Source organism: Rhizophagus irregularis, chromosome 16 (genome assembly GCF_026210795.1).
Source record: "Rhizophagus irregularis chromosome 16, complete sequence".
In the NCBI taxonomy this organism is placed as follows: Eukaryota; Fungi; Glomeromycota; class Glomeromycetes; order Glomerales; family Glomeraceae; genus Rhizophagus; species Rhizophagus irregularis.
In genome coordinates this window covers 671,517-693,771 of record NC_089444.1, presented here as the reverse complement: position 1 = coordinate 693,771, position 22,255 = coordinate 671,517, and the positions used below count along the sequence as shown (strand labels likewise).

Here is a 22,255-nt window from a genome sequence, read left to right as displayed (position 1 = left end):
ATACGATTGATTTTTTGTCAATAAATTAATTATTGCCATTGGACACAAGATGTACAAAGTTCGATAAGAATTTTATGTTTAATCAATCCAAAAATAGTAAGAAAACGGTAATTTCTAGCCAATCCGTATATCCAACACTGTATACATCAGATTTTTTGATAAATTCGTAACCTTGATCATTCAACTTTTTTGGGTCAATAAAAGGTATTACACCGAATATTTTTGATGTGTTACTTGACGTTGATACTTTATCTTTTTCTGATGTATAAGTACATTATCAGCATGCTATATTACGCAATAAAATAAAATCATTCAACGCATTTAATAAAAATTTAGATATGATGAAAAGTAGATTATTACCAAGACACGATGAATAACATCACATTCGTGTAAAAATGCTACTGCACTTGCTAGTTGAAATGATAATTGATATTTTTCGTTCCAATTTAGCTTGTTAAATCGCTTGCTCAAGTAAGTTTTTAATGTACCATTATCAGCATATTCTAAAACTAGCAAATATTTTTTTTTCTAAATACAACATATTAAATAAAAATGAACGATTAAACAAACAACGTCTGGTATATCTTACTTAATACATATTACATGTCAATATTATTTTACTTACCAGTTTCTATCTTTGTGATACCATAAAATCGTAAAATATTTTCATTAGCAATCGATTCTTTATGTAATTTTATCTATAAAATGAATTTTATAAAATAACATTAATAAAATTAAGACCTAATATTAATTTATTATAAATTACATGCCTCATTAGTAATATTTTAAGCGTTGTTTTATCATTATTGGGTCTTAAAGCGAAAATTCCATCAATATATTCCAATTAGTACGAAAGACTCTTCCATATGAACCATTTCCCAACAGTTTAAAATTCTTAAATCCTGAGTAATTGTAGTAATTGATGTATTCGTCGTAATTGATTTCTCTAACCAATTAATATAAATATTTGATTCTTTAAGGTCGGTTTCTTACGTTTCTTTTGACATTCTTATATTCTTTTATCATAGTTTATTGTAAATTTTATAAATTGAAGCTTTTATTAAGCTAAAATACATATGTAACTTCCTTGTGCTACTTTAGAATATTCCGTGACGACGTGACGTTATAATACAACATACAGTGTGTAACGAAGAAGTTATACAAACATTTTGCCACGATTTGAATTTTGGACTAATTAAAATTCTTTTCTTTTCATTTTTCCCCTTCTCTTTCATTTTCCCTTTCCTTTTCATTTCCCTTTCGTTTTCCCTTTTCTCTTCGTTCTCTGCTTTTCGTTTTCCCTTTCCCTTTAGTATTCCCCTTTCTCTTTTTTTTTCTTTTCACTTTCGCCGCTTCCTCCTTCCCTTCCCTTCCCCTCCCTTTCCCCTCTCTTGTTTTCCTCTTTCCGTCTTTTCCTTTCCCTTCTTTCCCCCTCTCTCCCAATGATCAATGTTGCTGCACTTCAACGTGGTGATCAGGTGACAACAAGTTTTCTAAAAGACTAGGCTAAGTTAGCTATGAATAACAATTGCATATTACATAAGCCATAATTCGATTTGTTCACTTTGTTATAATAACTAAATAAATAATTTGATATATCTAATTTCATAAAACTATTTGATTTGAATTATTGTGCAAAGATTTTTCGTGATAAACATTCTTTTTAATATTTATATTAATTAAACATCTAAAATTTTTTCGCCACTTTTTTTATTTTATATTTTAATTTAATAATATTATTGTTACAATTTTTATTTGATTACCTAACTGAGTTAATATCAATTATATTTGGGTTTTGGTTTTGCATAATTAGAAACAAATTTTATTCGTTTTTTTTATATAAAATTAATTTTTTAATTATCATTTTTGCAATTGTTGATTATTATTAATTTGATTTTTTGATGGAAAAAAAAAATGATTGTACCTTTGATAAAAAAATTTTAGATAATTATTTATTATTATTAATTATTAGATATGTTAATTTTGCAAAAAAAAAAATTTATCAATTTTATTAATAAAGATAAAGAAGAATTTATTCTATTGTATTATCAAATCATTCAAAAAAATCATGATATTTATACTAATAACAAATTCTATTTAGATATTTTCGGAGATTAGATTGACGTGTGACCATCTTATTAAATTGCAGTTTATGATTATATAATACATAAAATACATAAAATAATATTCACATTAATAATTAATATTCTCTGTATAAATATATATTGTGTATTAATTATTAATAATAATATTTAATAAAAGAACTTTTGACTTTCAGTATTTTATTGATTATTTGGAATGACAAAAAAAGATAATCTGCTGAAAAAATACATATGTATTTCAATGTCTCATCATTTCCTGTTGTTCCAGTTTATGAATATTACAATCCAAGAAGAAACTTTCTAACAGAGCCGTAAAATTTTTATCATATTTGTGGTTATTGCAAAGAGAATGTTCTTCGCATTGTAAATTGGATCGACAAACATCAAATTTTTCTTCTACGTATTTTTAAAGTTACAGTAATAATTTAAATTGATTTATTTTAATTATGCTTCAATTATTTATTTATTATAATGAACTGATGAAACTTAATTTCTTTTAACGGTCAAAAAAAAATTTTTTTTTTTTTTAATAGATAGATGTCAACAATGAATCAGATAATAGAATAAATACACTAAATATTTAAGAAACATTAATTTTTATTTTTAATAATTATTCATTTTTAACAACTTGTAATAATATAGTAATCAAATCGTATTTATTATATTTAAATAAAAAAAGAAATCAACTAATGACTGTAGATAATTATGATAATATATCGGCTATTAATTAAATCAGCTTCTGTACTTCTAACTTTACCCGTTTATCCACATAATCAAGACCAAGAAATTCTTCATTTGACAATTTTTCTGATAAAATTATATCTAATAAATTAAATAAAATTAAAAAAAATTTAAATGATTGAATTTATTTTATTAAGATTTTAGGAATAAAATTTCGTATTGTTTTTAGCTTACCATCATTATAAAAATATTCTGGTTTTGTATATAAAGTTTCGGATATAATTGAAATTTTAATTTTTGAAAAATCTTTTTCGTTCATACCAAGTCGTTGCCGAAGACGTACTTTAGTATCAGCAAGTTTCTCTCCCTAATTTAAAAGAAAGTTTAAAATTATCCAGAGATTTAGAATTCTTTAAAAACTATTATATTTAATTAAAACTTAACAATTATAAATTAATTACATTTTTAATAACGAATTTAAATGGAATTCCGTGTAATCGTACTGGATCATTTGTGAAATGGCATACTTGAATAATTTGATCATATTGATTGATAACAATTTCATCCAGAGGTATTTCCTGTAAAAATTATATACAACATATGAGTGAAATAATTTAATGAAAAAGTAATTATTCAATTCATACTACCTCTGCATATAGTGTCTCAAATTCTTGTATACTCTCTATCAGTTCACTTCCTGTAAAATTCTTTTGAATCTTATTGTAACGAACTTCAAATAATCTAATTCTAGAACTTGGTGACGATAATGTCACCTTTTTTGAAATTTCTTCTATAAGATCATTAATGATAGCATTTTCTTGAAGATGAATACCAATTTCTTTTACTTCCTGAAATTTTTTATATTAAATCAGAATATTTTTATGCTAAATTTGTAAAATAAAAAAGTATGTAAAAATACTATACCTTCTCTTTAACTATGTTTCCAAGCCAATAAACTTTGAAAAACTTCTTTGCTTCTGGTTCTATAGTATTTAGTTCCAGTATCTCATAGAATAAAACATAAGCTGATGGATTCAAATATGAAGTTTGAAGCATCTTTGAAAGTGTTTGAGTAGTGGTTTGCTTAATAACGCTCTTTGGTATACCAGATGATGAAAATGCCGAGGTAAATCGTAATTTAAGAGGATCTGTACTTAAATGAGCGGCAACTGATTCAGCAATCTATAATAATAAGTATTTAAAAATATTAGTAATTTGAAACGGGATAAATTTGGTTTAGATTTTTTTTTTTATTCCTATCCTTTAATTTTTCGATGTAACCAAGTTGATTGTATTCTACATACCATATTGTACATACATTTTTTCCCTAAAACTAAATCAAATTTTGATTTTTGTTCCTGAGTTTTAAATTTTGGTTTAAATGAAACAATGATTAAGGATTTATAAAAATCAGGAATATCAACATAACGGCCTGCTACTCTATGTTCATGGATTCTAAAAAGATACAAATTATCTTTAATAGTATTAAATTATATAAAAAAACATATAAATATATACAATATAATGTTAATACCTACTCATTTACTGTTAAAACCTTTTGGAAACAAATTATACCACCATCTTTCACTTCTAATTTTTGGAAAGTAAGTTCAGGACTTATCTTTACAATCATATCTTGTTTGATTTCCTGTAATATAATATGTTAAAAAATTATAAATTTGAACATATATTTGATTAACATAATAGTTGAATATACATGCTTCATATATTTTCAAAAGTGTGTCTGGTGGAAGTTTCTTTTTCTCACAGAAAATGCGAGCATAATCACCCACTTTACTAAACTTTTGTATATATAAATGACCTAAACCTCTATATAATTTATGTAATTAAATATGTTAAATATTTTTTTTTACTGATAATATACGTGCAAAATTTCAATAAAAAAGGTTTCTTACTCAAAAGCTTGTTTGTCAGGATCAAAATATTTAAGAAAAACTATTATGTGATCATTTCCTTCTGGAAACCATATCTGTATAAATAATTCGTAATATAAGATTTTAAATTTAAAAAGTAAAATTTCAAATAATTAATAATATAACAAACCGTGTCATTAAATGGTTTGTCTGCTACCTCCATATATAACTTCATTTCATTCTGATGGGAAGTCATTCTTTTATGTACTTCTTCCATGCCTATTTATTATAATAAAGTAAGAATTTATATATACAGTAAAAATTTTAAATATAGAAATTTAATTTACTAGTATTGGAATAAGATTCTGGTATTAGAAAGTCAGGTCGAATGGTTTTATTTCGACGATTCACAAAAATCCAGAATCGTAATCGTTCAGGAAGGATATTAAATTCTTGAGAAATCTTTTCTTTAAAAGCCCCATATGTTTCGCCTTTTTGAATCATATATTTGTGTGCTCCATCAAAATTGGCAAGATCAAATCCTTGATAATTTTTGAGTTTTTCAGTTGTCACAACCTATATTAAATAAATAAATATAAATCAACAGTAAAAACAATTTCCTTTCTTTCTTTTTTTTTTTAATAAAATACCTTTATAGTAAGATTTTCCTCTATCTTTTCCTTCTTTTGTTCTTCTATGACCATTTTCTCTTCCATACATATTCTCCCTTTTAAATAGAATAAATGAATTACAATCAACTTTAAATTAATTAATTAATTATATTAGAATGCATACGTAAATGAAAAGGTATGTCCTCAGGAACCACAGGAGATAATATCTCGTCTACATTTGATTCACGAATATATATTAATATATAAGCATTGGTGAAATGTAATCCACCATAATTATCTTCAAGTACTTGTTTATCTATAACAGGTATAACTTGGTCATCATCAAATTTAAACCTATTTTACAATATAATTTAAAAATTCGTACATATATAAAGATAGATTATTTTTTAATAAAAAAAAGAAACCTTAAACGATATGAACCATTTGCCGTCCTTTTCGGGTTTTAGTATAGCAAAACAATGACCTTTATTCATAGCACCACCACTAAAAACGAGTACTCTATAATAATAAAAAGTAAAATATGTAATATTGAAAAAAATATAAAATAATTGATAATGAAGTGATTAATGGAAAAATTATAAACTAACCCGTGTAATAAATATTTATGGGAGTTTGATCTATCCGCATCTTCTGAAAGAAATTCTTCTAAATCAATCTCCATTGGGTATTCAAAGCGATCATTGATCTAATATATTTAAGGTTGGTAAGAAAAAGAGAAGATTCCGACATCAAATATACTATTTAAAATTCATCACCTTAACCATCGTGTCCTTTATTATATCATATTCAAACCTTTTAAGTTGTAAATGTAAAATTGGAGGAAAACTTTCAAATATAACACCCTTTTTGACATCCTTCATAATATTAAAATCGGGTTATGAAATATCTTAAATGGAAGAAACATCGAATAAAAAAATTAGATAAATTAGATAACATACTTGTAACCCGTGACCTTCTACTTCATATTTATCATCACCTTCCAATATTTCCTCTTGAATATAATTTTTGAGAGAATCACTTAAAGTTTTACAACCTTTCACATTCAGTTCAATATCTAATAATAATTTTAAATTTAAAATATTTATTAATATAAACAATTATTGTTAATGTAAAAAAAACATCCCTTTATTATTACCATAATAATCTTCAACATGAGAAGACTCATAATCCAAATTGATACATTTGATATATTTCTTAATTTTACCAACAAAAAGTTTAGTATGTGTACCATCAACCTTCGTACCCTAATAAGAAAATTAATAATAAAGATATAATTGTATTGTAAAGACGTTACTGATTGATAAAAAATAGATATAATTTTAGCAAAACTACCTTCATTTCGATTTTAAGTATATCTTGTAATATCATGCTAAATTCTTGCAAATCAAGTTGCTTATAATACTCAAATCCCAAAGATTCTATTAATTCTCTTGTTACAACCGGCATGTCTGATATCTGTAAATTGTAAAAAATTCGTTGCAAAGCCAAGGGAACACTTTTTGTTGGTTCATCATCTTCTGTAGGGATTTGATAGATCGCCTATGATTTCAAATAAATATTAGACTTGCAATACATTTTGTCGTTCGATAAAAAAAATTACTTATTAAATAATTGTACAAGAAATCAACCTTACGAAAATAAGTTATACAATAAAGTAACTGCAGAAATGTGTTCATATAACCTGTAGTGCCTTGATTGATCAATCCTACATATCCTGTCTCCTTTTTTGAATCATAGCTATACGTAAGATAAAACAAAAAATTACAAATTGAACGATAACCGTAGCAAAGAGAATATTTGTGGATCAAGCTTTGAATGATAATAAAAAATGAGATAATATACTTGTTGAGATTGTGCCACAAGACGCCTGTGGGGTCCTTAAATACTCGTATAAAAGCAGTGATATTGGTTGAATCATTTTTAATTAACGCATGTGGTCGGTTTTCACAAGGAGTAAATAATTTTTGTGAAGAATAAAATCGTGTAAAGCCCCAATCTTGTTCTTCAGCAGTAAATCGATGATGAGCATCTAAAATTCAAAAATATTCAATATAATAATATGTGTATGCATTGACAATTTGACATGAAAAATAGATCTTTATACATACGATAAGAAATATATTGTGTTGGGTCTTCAGGATTCCACAAGACTAAAGCGAATTGTGCACATGAATGCCAACCAGGTGGAGCATTCTTAATATCAACAAAATCAAGATAAATAGAAACTACATCTTGGTTACCACTGCCATTACCAAAAGGAAATAGCAAAATCCGCCTAAAAAAATATTTGAATATTAAGTAAATTTGTTATTCATTTTTTTTTTTTAAAAAAAAAAAGTCACAACACACCATTTCCAACTTCCAACTTCAAATTCTGGTCCCGTTATTCTTTTTTCCAAATTCCGCCAATTTGTTACATGCCAAGTGTTATATTTAAAGTCTTCGATCTCTTGGCCTAGTTCAGGCATAATTTTATTTGCCATAGCTTCGTCTATGATATATAAATTAACATTAGTAATATTTCAAATTAAACAAAGAATATTGAAATGTCAATTAAACAACAAAACAAATAATCGAATAATAACATACAATCCATGATTGGAAATAGTGTTATATCCTTAGTAATTATTTGATCAATATTATTATTATTCCGTCCTATGACACTAATGACTTATGTAGTAAAAATTATATGAAAAATTTGAATTAATTATGTTCAAACAAATCTAGTTTTACCGAAATTTTAAAAAAAGGTAAAACTACTATCGACGTAAATTCGGAGAAAAATAACAAATTGCCGATCGGAAGTATTATCAATTATATACTAATGATCACATGATTTGTGCAATACAAATCCAAATATAGTTTTCCTGTGCCATAGAGTGTATTATCAAATGCCAATTTAAATAAAATTTACTAAATTTGTATGGATAGTTTATTGTATTAAAAAGAAATTCTAATGCTAGATAAATTAATAATGCACACTATTTTATTTGTACATAATTTGTTTGAACCCTAGAAATTTTTTATAAATTTATTTTATTTTTAAATCGTAATAAAAATTATTGTCATTGAATTAATTCCGTTACATTTCTGAAAAAAAAAAATTCAGTTCTGTATTTTGATGTATTTCAATTAAGTGCACAATATTCTAATATAACAGTTATAATGAATTAATTTCATATTTAAATCATACGCTTGCTTCGACATGGTACTATATAAATGAAATGTCAGCAATGGCTTTGGATAATAAACATTAAATACCACATAATATGAAGTTAAAAATCAATCATAAAACAAATATGGAAAAAAAATTATAAGAATTTTTTATTAAATTTATATTTTCAGTTGGTTGATTATGAAAATGATTTCTTTTTTAATAATCATTCCAACTATTTTTTATTTTACATCGGTATAATATCAATCAAAAAGCGTAAAAAACATGAATTCTTGAAGGAGAAACTTTAACGTGAAAATGTAATTATAAACCATCGGTATTGGACTTTTAAATTATTTATTCCATTGTGGATTAGCTTCTAGATGACAAATATTTGATATAAAACAAAATAATTGATTTGTTAATTCTTGATTAATGCCAAATCTAATGCAAGCCTCAATAAAATATTCTTGAATCATATCGAATACTTTTATTGTTATTTTCCCCCTTTTAATTGAAATTTATACTATCCATCTGTAAACGAATTCATCTCCTCCGATTATTAAATAATTCTCTACATATTTATTATGTACAGTACGTAAAGAAGAAAGTCTCAATTTCCAAAAATTGAATAGTAGTGCTACATATACATAATCAAAATATGATGGTTTTTTTTATTAGAGATTATCATTCTTAATTGAGAATTTCAAAAATAAATTTTGCTTCATTGTGGATGATGAACAGCACGTATACAAATTAATTTTTCATCGCATAATCCTTATCCCGATAATCAAGCAAGCCTAAAAAATAAAAATAAAAAAGAAAAATAAAAAAAAAGAAAAAACTCAAACTTGCTCGAGATATAAATAACAGGACATGTAAAATAAAACAATAAATTGAGTTCTTATCTAATAAATATTTCATTAAGTGGTGATAATGAACAACCACTCATTCTAGTAGGCTGACATTACAAATAATTTTTCTAAAACCATGTACGTTGATTAACTTCTGTTCAAATTGAAGAGTTCGTTTTCAATCATTTTTTTTTGCAAACAAATCAATAATTTGTGCATCTAGTAGAGAAGGACATTGTAATGTATGAGGTGGTTTTCTTTCTCAAAAAATGTGGTGACAATACTTATCACATGTGAAATCACGTGTTAATATTGTGATGTAATAATCTTTCGTCATGCTAAAAAAGTTCATTATAAAAAAGGAATAACTTTATTTTATAAATAAATACTAAAATTACTACTCCTAAGTGTAGATCTTGTCTATTTTATATAGTTATCAGGTATAATTGTTTATGGTTTCACTTTAAATTTTTACTGAGCTGTTATTTTTCTACAGTTACTTTAATAATTCATTCAAGAATTTAATAGTACAAATAAGAAATATTTTTATTGAAATTTGTAATCTATGCATTCTGCAAGATTTCTAAAACAAATAAATTTCTTTTTCCTTTTAATTTATAAAGTGCAGTAAAATTAGAATGCTAATTATTCGAACCTATTAATTACATATTATTACAAATAAAGTTTTAAATAATATATTTAATGTATATTCTATTATTTCATCAATGAATCTGCTAAATTAATATTTGATGTGTATCTGAATATTCTATATTTATAAAAAATATATAATACATAATGAAAATTTTTATTACAATATATCCTTTTAATTGATTAATTTATTTAATTGATTTTGAGCTTTTTGATGTCCTTGTTCAGCAGATTTTGTATACCAATAAATTGCTTGATTTATGTCCTTTTTAACTCCATATCCTTTTTTATACGCAACAGCAAGGAAATATTGAGCTTCATCAGGAAGTCACGGGAAAAATGTTCATCAAATGTATATCGGTCACTTGATGTACATCATAAAGAAACGCTGAACATCGGACCCTGCAATGTACTACCGATGTCACAATATTCGATGTGCATCACCTAATTTTAATGTCCATTAACGATGTACATTATTTTAAAGATAATAAACATCATATCGAATTTATATAAATTATGTTAATGATATGACAATACTAAATATTACTGAATTTATTTTATTAAAATACACTATAACAATCTATTCTATTATAACCGTAAAAGAAAACAAAAAAAAAGACAGTAGGCCTCGTTAAATTAACCAAATACTCTGGGAGACCTACAAAAAAAGTTTCGAAGTTATTCTTCGAAACTTTGTCCAGGAAGTACAACCTAACAATAAAAAGTTAAAAAGAGTATTAATAAAAAATTAATTTAAAAAAAAATTTTAAAAAAGTTTCGAAGTGAAGTGAAACTTCGAAACTTACCAATCCGTTCCGTTAAGATTCGTACTTATGAATCTTGTTCTTCTTTTTTCACTCTTCGGAAATCCACCCGAGACCTAAAAAAAAGAAAAAGAACGGTTAGTAACCGTTCCATAATATTAAAAAAAAAATAATAATAATAAATAACCAAGATTCGTACTCACGAATCTTGGTTCCGCTTTATCCAAAGATTGGAGGCCCACCCGAAACCTATAAAATAAAATATAAAGAACGGTTAGAACCGTTCATAGTATTAAAAAAAAATAAATCTAAGGTTCGTAATATAATACTTACGAACCTTAGTTTCTCCTTTTTCTGTTCTTCGGAAATCCACCCGATCCTCTAAAAAAAAGAAAGAACGGTTAATAAACCGTTCGTAATATTAAAAAAAATCTAAGGTTCGTAGTAAAATACTTACGATACCTCAGTTTATTGTTTTCCGTTCTTCGGAAGACCACCGAACCTATAAAAAATAAAGAAAAAGAACGGTTAGTAACCGTTCGTAATATTAAAAAATATAAAAAAAAACCCAAAAGATTCGTACTCGTACTTATGAATCTTTAGGTTTTTCCATTCTTCAGAAGCCCTCCCGAGACACCGAACCTATAAAAAAAAGAAAGGAACGGTTAGTAAACCGTTCCATAAAATAAAAAATAAAAAATAAAAAAAGATTCGTACTTACGAATCTTTGGGTTTCCGTTCTTCGGAACTCGGAAGCCCACCCGAACCTAAACAAAAAAAAAGAACAGTTATTAGTAACCGTTCCAAAATAATAAAAATAGATAAATAAAACCAAGATTCTTATGAATCTTGGTTCCTCTTTGCAAAATCCCCTTCTTCCATCCTTCCATCCCCCTTTCCCAGTTTTTTACCTTAAAATCCAATGTATTATTTCCTTATCGATATTTTACGATGCAATCACTCTATCTTGTGTAAAAATACTACGCCAATTAATAATAAAAAGGGCCTGAAATTTTTTTTTAAAAGCCTTTTGTTGTTTATTTAACCTATATTAATTAAAGCCAGCGTCCTACAAAAAAAAAATGAAAAAGAAACGTTAGATCATTTCTTAACTTCAAAATATTAAAAATTCCCTTTCACCATTTTTTACCTTAAACAAGTCCGGTTTCGTGAACAAGCCGGCATCCTCTTAGTACGCGACCTACGAAAAAAAAACAATGAAAAGAAACGTTAGTTCGTTTCTTAAATTTAAAATCACCCTTCCCCCGTTTCTTACCTTAAAGTCCAGTTTCGTATTCAAGCCGGCATTTTCCTACGTGTCCTACAAAATAAAATAATGAAAAGAAACGTTAGTTCATTTCTTAAATTAGTAAAAATAACAAAATCCTGTTTCTCACTACCTTAAAGTCCAGTTTCGTAGTATTCAAGCCGGCGTCCTCCGTCCTACAAAAAAAAACAACGAAAAGAAACGTTAGTTCATTTCTTAAATTTAAAATCACCCTTCCCCCGTTTCTTACCTTAAAGTCCGGTTTCGTATTTAAGCCAGCATTTTCCTACGCGTCCTACAAAATAAAATAATGAAAAGAAACGTTAGTTCATTTCTTAAATTAGTAAAAATAACAAAAATCCCGTTTCTCACTACCTTAAAGTCCAGTTTCGTAGTATTCAAGCTGGCGTCCTCCTAGTCCTACAAAAAATAAAATAACAAAAAGAAACGTTAGTTCGTTTCTTAAATTTAAAATATCCCCTTTCCAGTTTCTTACTACCTTAAAGTCCGGTTTCGTAGTATTCAAGCCGGCGTCCTCCTAGTAAACGTCCTACAAAAAATAAAATAATGAAAAGAAACGAAAAAAAAAGATAAAATTAAAAAAAATAAATAAATAAAAAAAAAATAAATTAAAAAAAAATAAATTAAAAAAAAATAAATTAAAAAAAAAGTAACGAAACTTACAGGTGTGAGAAAAGGGGAGAACGAAAAGGAAGGGAAGGACGAAAGGAAAGGGAAGGATATAGGAGAAGGACGAAAGGATAAGGGGACGAAGGGAAGTGAAAGAAAGGGAAAGAAAGAAGTTTAAAGTTTTTTATTAAACTTTTTTTTATCAAAAAAAAAAAAGATCGATCGGCAAACTGATCACGTGATACCGATCAATACTAACTGCCCTATAAAAAAATTGGGATACGTTTTTTATAAAGTTTTTATACGATTTTTTTCCTTAGAAATAACGTATCATAATAGGATACGGAAAAATGCACAATTCCGTATCACAAAAAATATGGTTTGGATACGGAATTTGCACGGAATTCATATGGAATTTACATGATTTGATTCACGAAATTTATACGATTTGGTCACTGAATTTACTATTTGTATTACAGTTTACTATAATTATATTTACATAAATCTAATTTTACTTTATTAAATTAAATAAAAAATAAAAAATAAACAAAATACAAATACATTATGAAAATTCCCTCCTTATTAAAACCACCTATTGCAACCAAAATTATCTATAAGTTCAGGTTCATTTGGAGTCAAACAACAAAAAAAGAAACATAAGAATGTCTAGCTTAATTGGAAACAAACCCCCCCCTTCATATAGTATCTGCAATCGTCCAAGTCACCAAAGGTCAGCATTCCTACAAAAAAAGAAAGAGAACTCCAGAATGTCTGACCTACATAAATGAAAAGAATTATGAAGCATCTGATGAAAAAGAAACCAAAACAACAAAATAAATCCAAAACTGACCTACAAAAAAAGAAGACTCTGAAGCAACAAACTGAAACAACCTACAAAAAGAAAAGAATCTGAACCCAACTTACAAAAAAAAAAAAAAGAAAATTTGAACTGACCTAAAAAAAGAAAAAAATCCTAAACAATCCTACAAAAAGGAAAGGACTCCCAAACTGATCTACAAAAAAGAAAAAAGAAACTGAATCTTCTCACAAAAAAAAATCTGCTGGCCTATGAAATAAAAAAAGGGATATATATAAATAAAAAAGAAAGGGGAATAAAGAATAAATCAAAAAAAATATTTTTTTAAAAAGAGGGTAACGAAGTTAGGAAAGTTAAAAAAAATTTTTTTTTTTTTAAAGGGAGGACGTCAAAGTTAGAAAAATAAAAAATTTTTTATAAAGAGGAAATAGAAATAGAAAGAAGAAAATTTTTTTTAAAAAAAAGAAGAGTGGGAATAGTGGGAATAAAAGAATAAAATCAAAAAAAATTTTTTTTTTAAGGGAGTGACGAAAAAAAAAATTTTTAAAGTGAGGTACGAAAAAAAAAATTTTTTTTTTAAAAGGGGGGTGACGAAAAAAGAAGAAAAATTTAGAAAAAATAACAAAAATAAAACAAAAGAAAAGAGAAGGAAGGGAAAGACAGAAAGGAAGATCGGAAGATCAAACTCATCAAAGTAAGGGTTTATATAAAAAACAAAAAACAAAACAATAAACAATCACGTGATCTCGTGTTATGATACGAGATTTTTGTAAAATTATTTTCTAAAAATATTAAGTTTAAAAATTCCGTATACATTCCGTATGATTAATTTTTTCCGTATACATTTCGTATACATTAGTTTTTTTAAAAAATGTTCAAAAATGAATTGCTTATTAAATATACGGAATTTGTATACGGAATCTATAGAAACGTACATAAAATGTATACAAAACGTTTCCTTTCCGTATACATATTTCTTATAGGGCTGTAGTTAACTGAAATTTACTTGTTAGTAATATTATAGCAAAGATATGTACATTGAATATTTATTATTAAATGCTGCACATCATGATAAAAATCTCATTAATGATGTTCATTAATGTTAAATATTACATGTACATTTAAAATAATGAAAATTGCGATGTAAATGATTTGCAAAAATATACATGTAATGAACATTTTTCCCGTGACTTCCTGATGTTTACAATGTCCTAAATTTGCAGCATTTTGAAATAGTCCAAATGCTTTTTGCTTATCAACATTGGTTCCAACTCCATTGTTATAACAGTATCCTAGATTACATATTCCACGTGCATTTCCTAAATTTGCTGCCTTTTTATATAATTCAAATGCTTTTTGTTCATTAACATTGGTTCCCATTCCTGTTTCATAACAATATCCTAAACTAATTATTCCAGATACATTTTCTGAATTTGCTGCATTTTGATATAATTCAAATGCTTTTTGTTCATTAATATTAATTTGAATTCCAAAATGATTAAATATTCCAAGTAAAAAAAGAGAATTTGAGTTATTTTGATTATTCAATAAACAATTATAAATTTCTTGTGAAGTTATATTATGATTATTAAGATAATTAACAATTTCATGTTTTCTCCTTACCATTTCTGTCTTTTCATGAAGAAGAATTATTTCCCTAACCATAATATCAAAATTATTTTCTGATGATATTGAAGTATCCATTCCTTCTGTATTCATATTATTAAAATTTTGAATAAATTGAGACATTTCTCCATGCAGTGAATTATTAATAATATTTCTAGGAGCTTCAACAATATTCTGCTGTTCACTTGATAATTGGTCACTTTCTTCTAAAATAATTGCATTTAATTTTGCAACAACTTGGTTGATAGTTGGACGATTATCTGGTTCATTATTCCAGCAATCTAAATACAAAATAAACTTGCAATTAATAAATGTAATTATTATGAACATGATTAAAATTTATTTTTATTTACCAGTGTATATTTTTATATAATCTTCAGATGTATTGGGAATGGGTTTCTCTCTAAGTCCATGTAATATTTCCATAGCCAAACCAAGATCATATGGTTTATCACAAAAAGGCGGCCTCCCACTAGATATTTCCCATAAGAGTACACCAATACTGTAAACATCACTCTTTTTATTTAATGAATATATTTGAACTTTATTGTTGTTATCTCTTTTTCTATTAAATATTTGTGGATCAACATAAGTAATCATTCCAAATAATTTTGATTGAATATTGGATGATTCATCAATCCTTTTTGATAATCCAAAATCAGCTAATTTAATGGTATCCTTGTGAACTAATACGTTATTGGAGTGCTATTATTGATTAAAATGATAATAGCGATAATATTAGGTACAATACATAATTTTACAAACACTATACTTTAATAAAATATCAAAAGTAAATAACCTACCAAATCACGATGAACAATCCCTTCATCGTGCAAGAATAATATAGCATTAGCTAACTGAAATGCTAGATTTAATTTGTCATTCCAAGTAAGATTTTTAAAACATTCATTTAGATAGTTTCGAAGAGTACCATTATTGGCATATTCCATCACCAAAAAATATTTTTTTGAATTGTTGCTCTGGTTTTCTTTTGAGAAAAAAATAAAAATTTTAGATTTTTTCATTTTATTAAAATAATGATTAAAATATTTATAATACCTGTTGTAATGCCATAAAAACGAATTATATTTTCATGAAAATCAATTTCATGCTGAAGTTTAAGCTAAACCAAAATATAAATTGATAAATTAGGAACATAATTTATGTCAACATATCATAAAGACAATATATAATAGTTACTTCGTTAACAATTTCTTTAGCCATGACATTGAAATTATAAAAAGATTTCAATGCTAAATAACTACTACGAGAACTTTTTCAATTTGCACGATAAACTTTTCCAAACCCACCAGAACCAACTTCTTGTTTTTTTATTTTTATTTTTATTAATGGGTTCCAGTTAGAAACCTAACATGGACGCGATTATAAGTAGAAAATTACATATAAGTCAAAATTGACAAAAATACTAACTAAACTACACGCGAAAATAATCTACTCAAACCGGTGGGCAATTAACAGGAAGAAGGTATAATGTGAGATACTAAAATTAGACCCCACGACACAAAAACCCAGATAACGCCACTGCCTCCCATACTCTCGCCTAGGTAAACCTAAGTTTTGGTAAGTTGAAGCCCGTACCCCGCAGATTATCAAACTGAACCGCCAGCCCCTGGTTGGAAAAATCCCCCCACACTGGTCGATAAAAATAAATTCTCCAAGTGACTATATTACCAGAGTTAACAAACTACCTAAGAGTAAACTAAAGGGGAACTTTTTAGTGTCATGCAATCCCCGAAAGGACACCCACCTCATTTCGAACGATCCCTCCAATCTAAACTAAATCGCAGTAAAAACTCATGATAGTCCAAACATGTGCCACCTTGACCTCACCTGACCAAAAACTGATCACCAAGATCTGCACCCCCCTTAAATTACACCCAACTCTCTCAAAAGAAAAGATCTACAAACCACCTGATGTCGATCAATTTTGGGATACCCCCCTACCCCCAGAAAAACTCCAAAAAGCAGAAGGCAAAAAAGAAAGACGAGAAAAATTCACCAAAAAAATAAGAAAAATTCATAACCCTAGGAAAACCAACCCAAAGGAGTAAAAACCTAGGTAAAGAGGAGAACCAACTTCTTGTTAACACCCAAGTAGGATTTTAAGGCGATTTTTTACTTTAAAAGGCAAAAATTTTGGTTGATCATTTCATTTCAGTCAGATTTTCACCAAAATTTTCTATTCCGTTTTTGAAAATCATCCACATGCATAGTTGCCATGGATACAAAAAAAATTGCCTTTTTCGTAAAAAACTCTCAGTTTAATCTTAAATATTAGTACAGTACTGTACATGTACATGTACAAGTACAAGAGCAAGAACATGAACATGTACATGTACATGTACAGAGAAAGTGAACATTCACTATGGAAACTTTTTGCGCTGAGTTTAACTGTGCTGCTCAAAAAGAATGTTAACTTGACAGATCATGAAATAGTATGTTGATCATTTTTTATTAAAATGTGAAAAATTTTTTTTTTTAATTAAAAATGTCAAAAACTTGATTAAAAAACAAAAAAAAATTAAATTTTTTAATTAAAAAAGTCAGACTTGACGTTTTTTGTTATTAAAAATCAAAAAAAAATGATTTTATTAATCAAAAATGTCAGACTTGACGTTTTTTGTTATTAAAATCAAAAAAAATGATTTTTTTTTAATTAAAAACGTCAGACTTGACGTTTTTTATTATTAAAAATCAAAAAAAAAATATTTTTTTTAATTAAAAACGTCAGACTTGACGTTTTTTGTTATTAAAAATCAAAAAAAAAATATTTTTTTTAATTAAAAACGTCAGACTTGACGTTTTTTGTTATTAAAAATCAAAAAAAAATGATTTTATTAATCAAAAATGTCAGACTTGACGTTTTTTGTTATTAAAATCAAAAAAAATGATTTTTTTTTTAATTAAAAACGTCAGACTTGACGTTTTTTGTTATTAAAAATCAAAAAAAATGATTTTATTAATCAAAAATGTCAGACTTGACGTTTTTTGTTATTAAAATCAAAAAAAATGATTTTTTTTTAATTAAAAACGTCAGACTTGACGTTTTTTGTTATTAAAAATCAAAAAAAAATGATTTTTTTTAATTATAAACGTCAGACTTGACGTTTTTTGTTATTAAAAATCAAAAAAAATATTTTTTTTAATTAAAAACGTCAGACTTGACGTTTTTTGTTATTAAAAATCAAAAAAAATATTTTTTTTAATTAAAAACGTCAAACTTGACGTTTTTTGTTATTAAAAATCAAAAAAAATATTTTTTTTAATTAAAAACGTCAAACTTGACGTTTTTTGTTATTAAAAATCAAAAAAAAGTGATTTTTTTAATTAAAAACGTCAGACTTGACGTTTTTTGTTATTAAAAATCAAAAAAAAATATTTTTTTTAATTAAAAACATCAGACTTGACGTTTTTTGTTATTAAAAATCAAAAAAAAATATATATTTTAATTAAAAACGTCAAACTTGACGTTTTTTGTTATTAAAAATCAAAAAAATATTTTTTTTAATTAAAAACGTCAGATTTGATGTTTTTTGTTATTAAAAATCAAAAAAAAAGTGATTTTTTTAATTAAAAACGTCAGACTTGACGTTTTTAGTTATTAAAAATCAAAAAAAAATATTTTTTTAATTAAAAACGTCAGACTTGACGTTTTTTGTTATTAAAAATCAAAAAAAAATATTTTTTTAATTAAAAACGTCAGACTTGACGTTTTTGTTATTAAAAATTAAAAAAAAAATGATTTTTTTTTAATTATATTAGTGTACTTTTGGATATAATGGGTGAGTTTATTTTAAAAGCATACTAATACTACTAATAAATTAATAAAAGATTTTTTTATAACAAGATTGTGTTTAGTGAGATTTATGAAAAAATTTTATGAAATTTTTTTTAATAAGAATAGCTTTGTATAAAAAATTTTCTAGAATTTTTTTTTAATAACGATATATCAGCATAGTAGTAATAGTACAATAAGGTTAACTATACAATAAATAGATGTAATAAATTTTTTGGAATTTTTTTTTAATAACAGTAAATTGGTATCATATAATAGATGATATAATAAAATTTTTTTGGAATTCTTCCTTAATAACAATATATTGGTATAGCACAATAGATAGATATAATAAAAATTTTCTTTGATTTATTTTTTAATTTCAATAGATTGGTAACTTATTAACGGAAGTTAATAATTTTTTTACAGTTCACAGTAACACTAATATTACTTTTTTTTTTTTAATCGCAGCGCATTTGCAGTTTTATTAAAGTAGAAAAATAAAAGAATATGTATACATAGTATGATTCTAAAAGCTACTCTAATATAATTAAACTACAAACCACTCGTCATACGTATAGTACCCCACGTGTGCACTGTCGAGTGATCGTTAGACTCAGTAGGTAGACAACATTTGTAATGCGTTATCTTAGCCAGACGGCCCTATCTTCAACATAGTAACACTAATATTACTAATAAGTAATGATAATAAAAGATTTTAATTACATTTAATAAGGTTAATAAAAAAATTTTTTGAGATACTGTATAATAGAATGGTATAGTACAATAGATAGATATAATAAAATTTTCTGGGATCTATTTTAATAATAACAGATTGGTATAATACAATGTATAGATATAAAAAAATATTTCTGAATTCTTTTTTTTTAATAATAGATTGATATGAATATATTTTCTGGGATTTTTTTTTAGCAATAAGTCATTATATCAGTATAAAATTTTCTGGATTTTTTTTAATAACAATAGATCAGTATGGTATAATGGATAGAAATAAAAAATTTTAAGGATTTTTTTTTAATAACAATACTAGATTGGTATAGTACAATAGTTACTAGATATAAAATTTTCTGGGATTATTTTAATAACAATAGATAGGTATAGTACAATGGACTAATTTAATAAATTTTTTTGTGATTTTTTTTAATAACAATAGATTGGTAATAGACAACTGATTATTAATTTGTTCAATTAATAATTGTTTTTTAGTAAGATTTTTTCCAGTAATACTACTACTAATAGGTATTAATAGTTAGTTTAATGAGTTAATAAAAGATTTTTTATAAATAGATTATATTTAATGACATATAAAAAAATTTTGGGAGATTTTTTTTAATAACAATAGATCAATACAAAAAATTTACTGAGACTTTTTTTAATAACAATAGATTGGTATAGTACAATGAATAGATATAAAAAAATTTTAACTTTTTTTTTAATAATAGATTGATATAAATATATTTTCTGAATTTTTTTTTAACAATAGAGTCAATAAATCAATATAAAAAATTTTTTTGATAACAACAGATCAGTACTATATTATAATGGAGAGATATAAAAAATTTTTTAGATTTTTTATTAATATAATAGATCAGTTTCTGGAATTTTTTTTATGACAAATTAGTATAGTACAATATATAAAATTTTCTGGGATTTATTTAAATAACAATAGATATGATAAAATTTTTGGTGATTTTTTTTTTAATAGCAATAGATTGGTAATAGACAATTATTACTGCGACCAAAACTGATCTGATTTACCAATTCATTATCAGTTCAGTTTTTAATGTTTTCACAACATTTTTTATTGTCTATTACCAATCTATTGTTACTAAAAAAAATAATCACCAAAAATTTATCATACCTATTGTTATTAAAATAAATCTCAGAAAATTTTTTTATTAACCTTATTAAATGTAATCTATTGTTATAAAAATCTTTCATTTATATTACTTACTAGTAATATTAGTGTTACTGTGAACTATAAAAAAATCTTACTAAAAAACAATTATTAACAAGTTAATTGTCTACTATCAACATATTGTTATTAAAAAAAAATCCCAGAAAATTTTTTTATACCAAACTATTACTAAAAAGAAATCTCATTAAATTTTTTATAAATCTCACTAAACACAATCTATTGTTATAAAAAAATCTTTTATTAATTTATTAGTAGTATTAGTATAAAACTCACTCACTATATCCAAAAGTACACTAGTATATTATTAAAATGATTATAGTCATAATATTTAATTTGTTTTTTCGCAATAGATTCTTCAATCCAATTAATCCACTCATTTGAATTATCAGTCATTTTAAGTTCAGTGCTATTAGACATTGTTATTACTGCGGTAGTTAGTTTTTACTGTGGGAGTTAATTTTACGTTGAAAAAATTTAAAAAAAGAGAAAGAAAAAAATTTTTGTACTATTTATAGAAATTTGGTGTCACGAAATAAGATACAAAATTTGTGTAGTTCGCAAATCATGTCCATGCAGCAAAAAAAAATAATTTTAATAAGAAGTAATTCTGCTGTCCCACGTTAGACTGTTTGTCAAAATCAATAAATAATTTTAGGGTACGCAGGAAACGCAGGAAACATGTAGTGTACGGTGTGCTTTGTACGTCTGTATGGTGTCGCGTATACGTTGTACACGGGCGTGACTCTTTCACGTGACTATGCATTAAAGTAAAACTACCCCAACGGCACCCAGAAAATTATTCGAACTCGGCCGGCGTTATGCACTGACACATGATCGAAGAATTTAGGATGTGATGAATAAAACGTGACAAATAGAATTTCATCTACTTGAAAAAATCTAAGTCCCTCAGATGAATATAAACAGTGAAACTTCGGACGATGTGATAAATAAAAACAGATCACGTGATCGAAGAATTTTTTGGGTTATATATTAAAGTAAGGGTGTGTCACATATATTTATCACGTGATCGGGAGTGTTGTTTAGTTTCCACGTCACATAGCTCACCGTACGCTACATGTTTTCTATATGATCGTCTACATACTACGTAAGGTTTTTATGTGTCGATCGTAAGCAAATTCTTTAGTTATTGAAAAAGCTTCAATGTACGATAGATTTTTGAAATTATATTTAAAAATTAATTTTTGAATGATTTATCATCAATTAAACATTGCTAAAATTTATTCGATATCTCAAAATGCAATTGATTTTTTTTTAAAAAAAAGCGATGCTAAGACGTATCACATATTTTAAAAAAAATGAGAAAATGCACTCTCTAATATGTTGCAACTGTGGATTAATTATTAATGAAAAACATTACAATTTATAATTAAATTTATATTTGAGAATAGGCAAATAGGTAAAAATGGGTGGTAATATCTATATTGTACTCATTTTAAATGTTTTTTTTTGT

At 25.6% G+C, this 22,255-nt stretch overlaps 3 protein-coding genes across 3 annotated transcripts; all 3 read right to left on the bottom strand.

Moving 5' to 3' along the window:
• Window positions 1-207: 207 nt before the first annotated feature.
• Window positions 208-775, bottom strand: OCT59_007939 (uncharacterized protein; the record flags this gene model as incomplete). The annotated part of the gene is made up of 4 exons (XM_066142128.1): window positions 208-285; window positions 361-509; window positions 626-698; window positions 767-775. The coding sequence occupies 4 exons, from the start codon at window positions 773-775 to the stop codon at window positions 208-210; spliced, it is 309 nt and encodes a 102-aa protein (XP_065999036.1).
• A 2,054-nt stretch (window positions 776-2,829) lies between these two features.
• Window positions 2,830-7,885, bottom strand: OCT59_007938 (uncharacterized protein; the record flags this gene model as incomplete). Its single annotated transcript, XM_025329858.2, has 24 exons — window positions 2,830-2,924; window positions 3,018-3,150; window positions 3,245-3,361; window positions 3,431-3,631; window positions 3,708-3,965; window positions 4,088-4,238; window positions 4,322-4,431; window positions 4,505-4,613; window positions 4,700-4,773; window positions 4,848-4,936; window positions 5,005-5,233; window positions 5,308-5,384; window positions 5,453-5,622; window positions 5,710-5,787; window positions 5,877-5,974; window positions 6,045-6,143; window positions 6,228-6,343; window positions 6,425-6,533; window positions 6,622-6,828; window positions 6,918-7,026; window positions 7,132-7,318; window positions 7,398-7,564; window positions 7,639-7,780; window positions 7,879-7,885. 24 exons carry the CDS (start codon window positions 7,883-7,885, stop codon window positions 2,830-2,832), a joined length of 3,132 nt encoding a protein of 1,043 aa, XP_025166151.1.
• Window positions 7,886-14,400: 6,515 nt separating this feature from the next.
• OCT59_007937 (uncharacterized protein) lies at window positions 14,401-15,999 on the bottom strand (the record flags this gene model as incomplete). Its single annotated transcript, XM_025323672.2, has 4 exons — window positions 14,401-14,408; window positions 14,629-15,330; window positions 15,403-15,754; window positions 15,853-15,999. The coding sequence occupies 4 exons, from the start codon at window positions 15,997-15,999 to the stop codon at window positions 14,401-14,403; spliced, it is 1,209 nt and encodes a 402-aa protein (XP_025166150.2).
• Window positions 16,000-22,255: the final 6,256 nt, after the last annotated feature.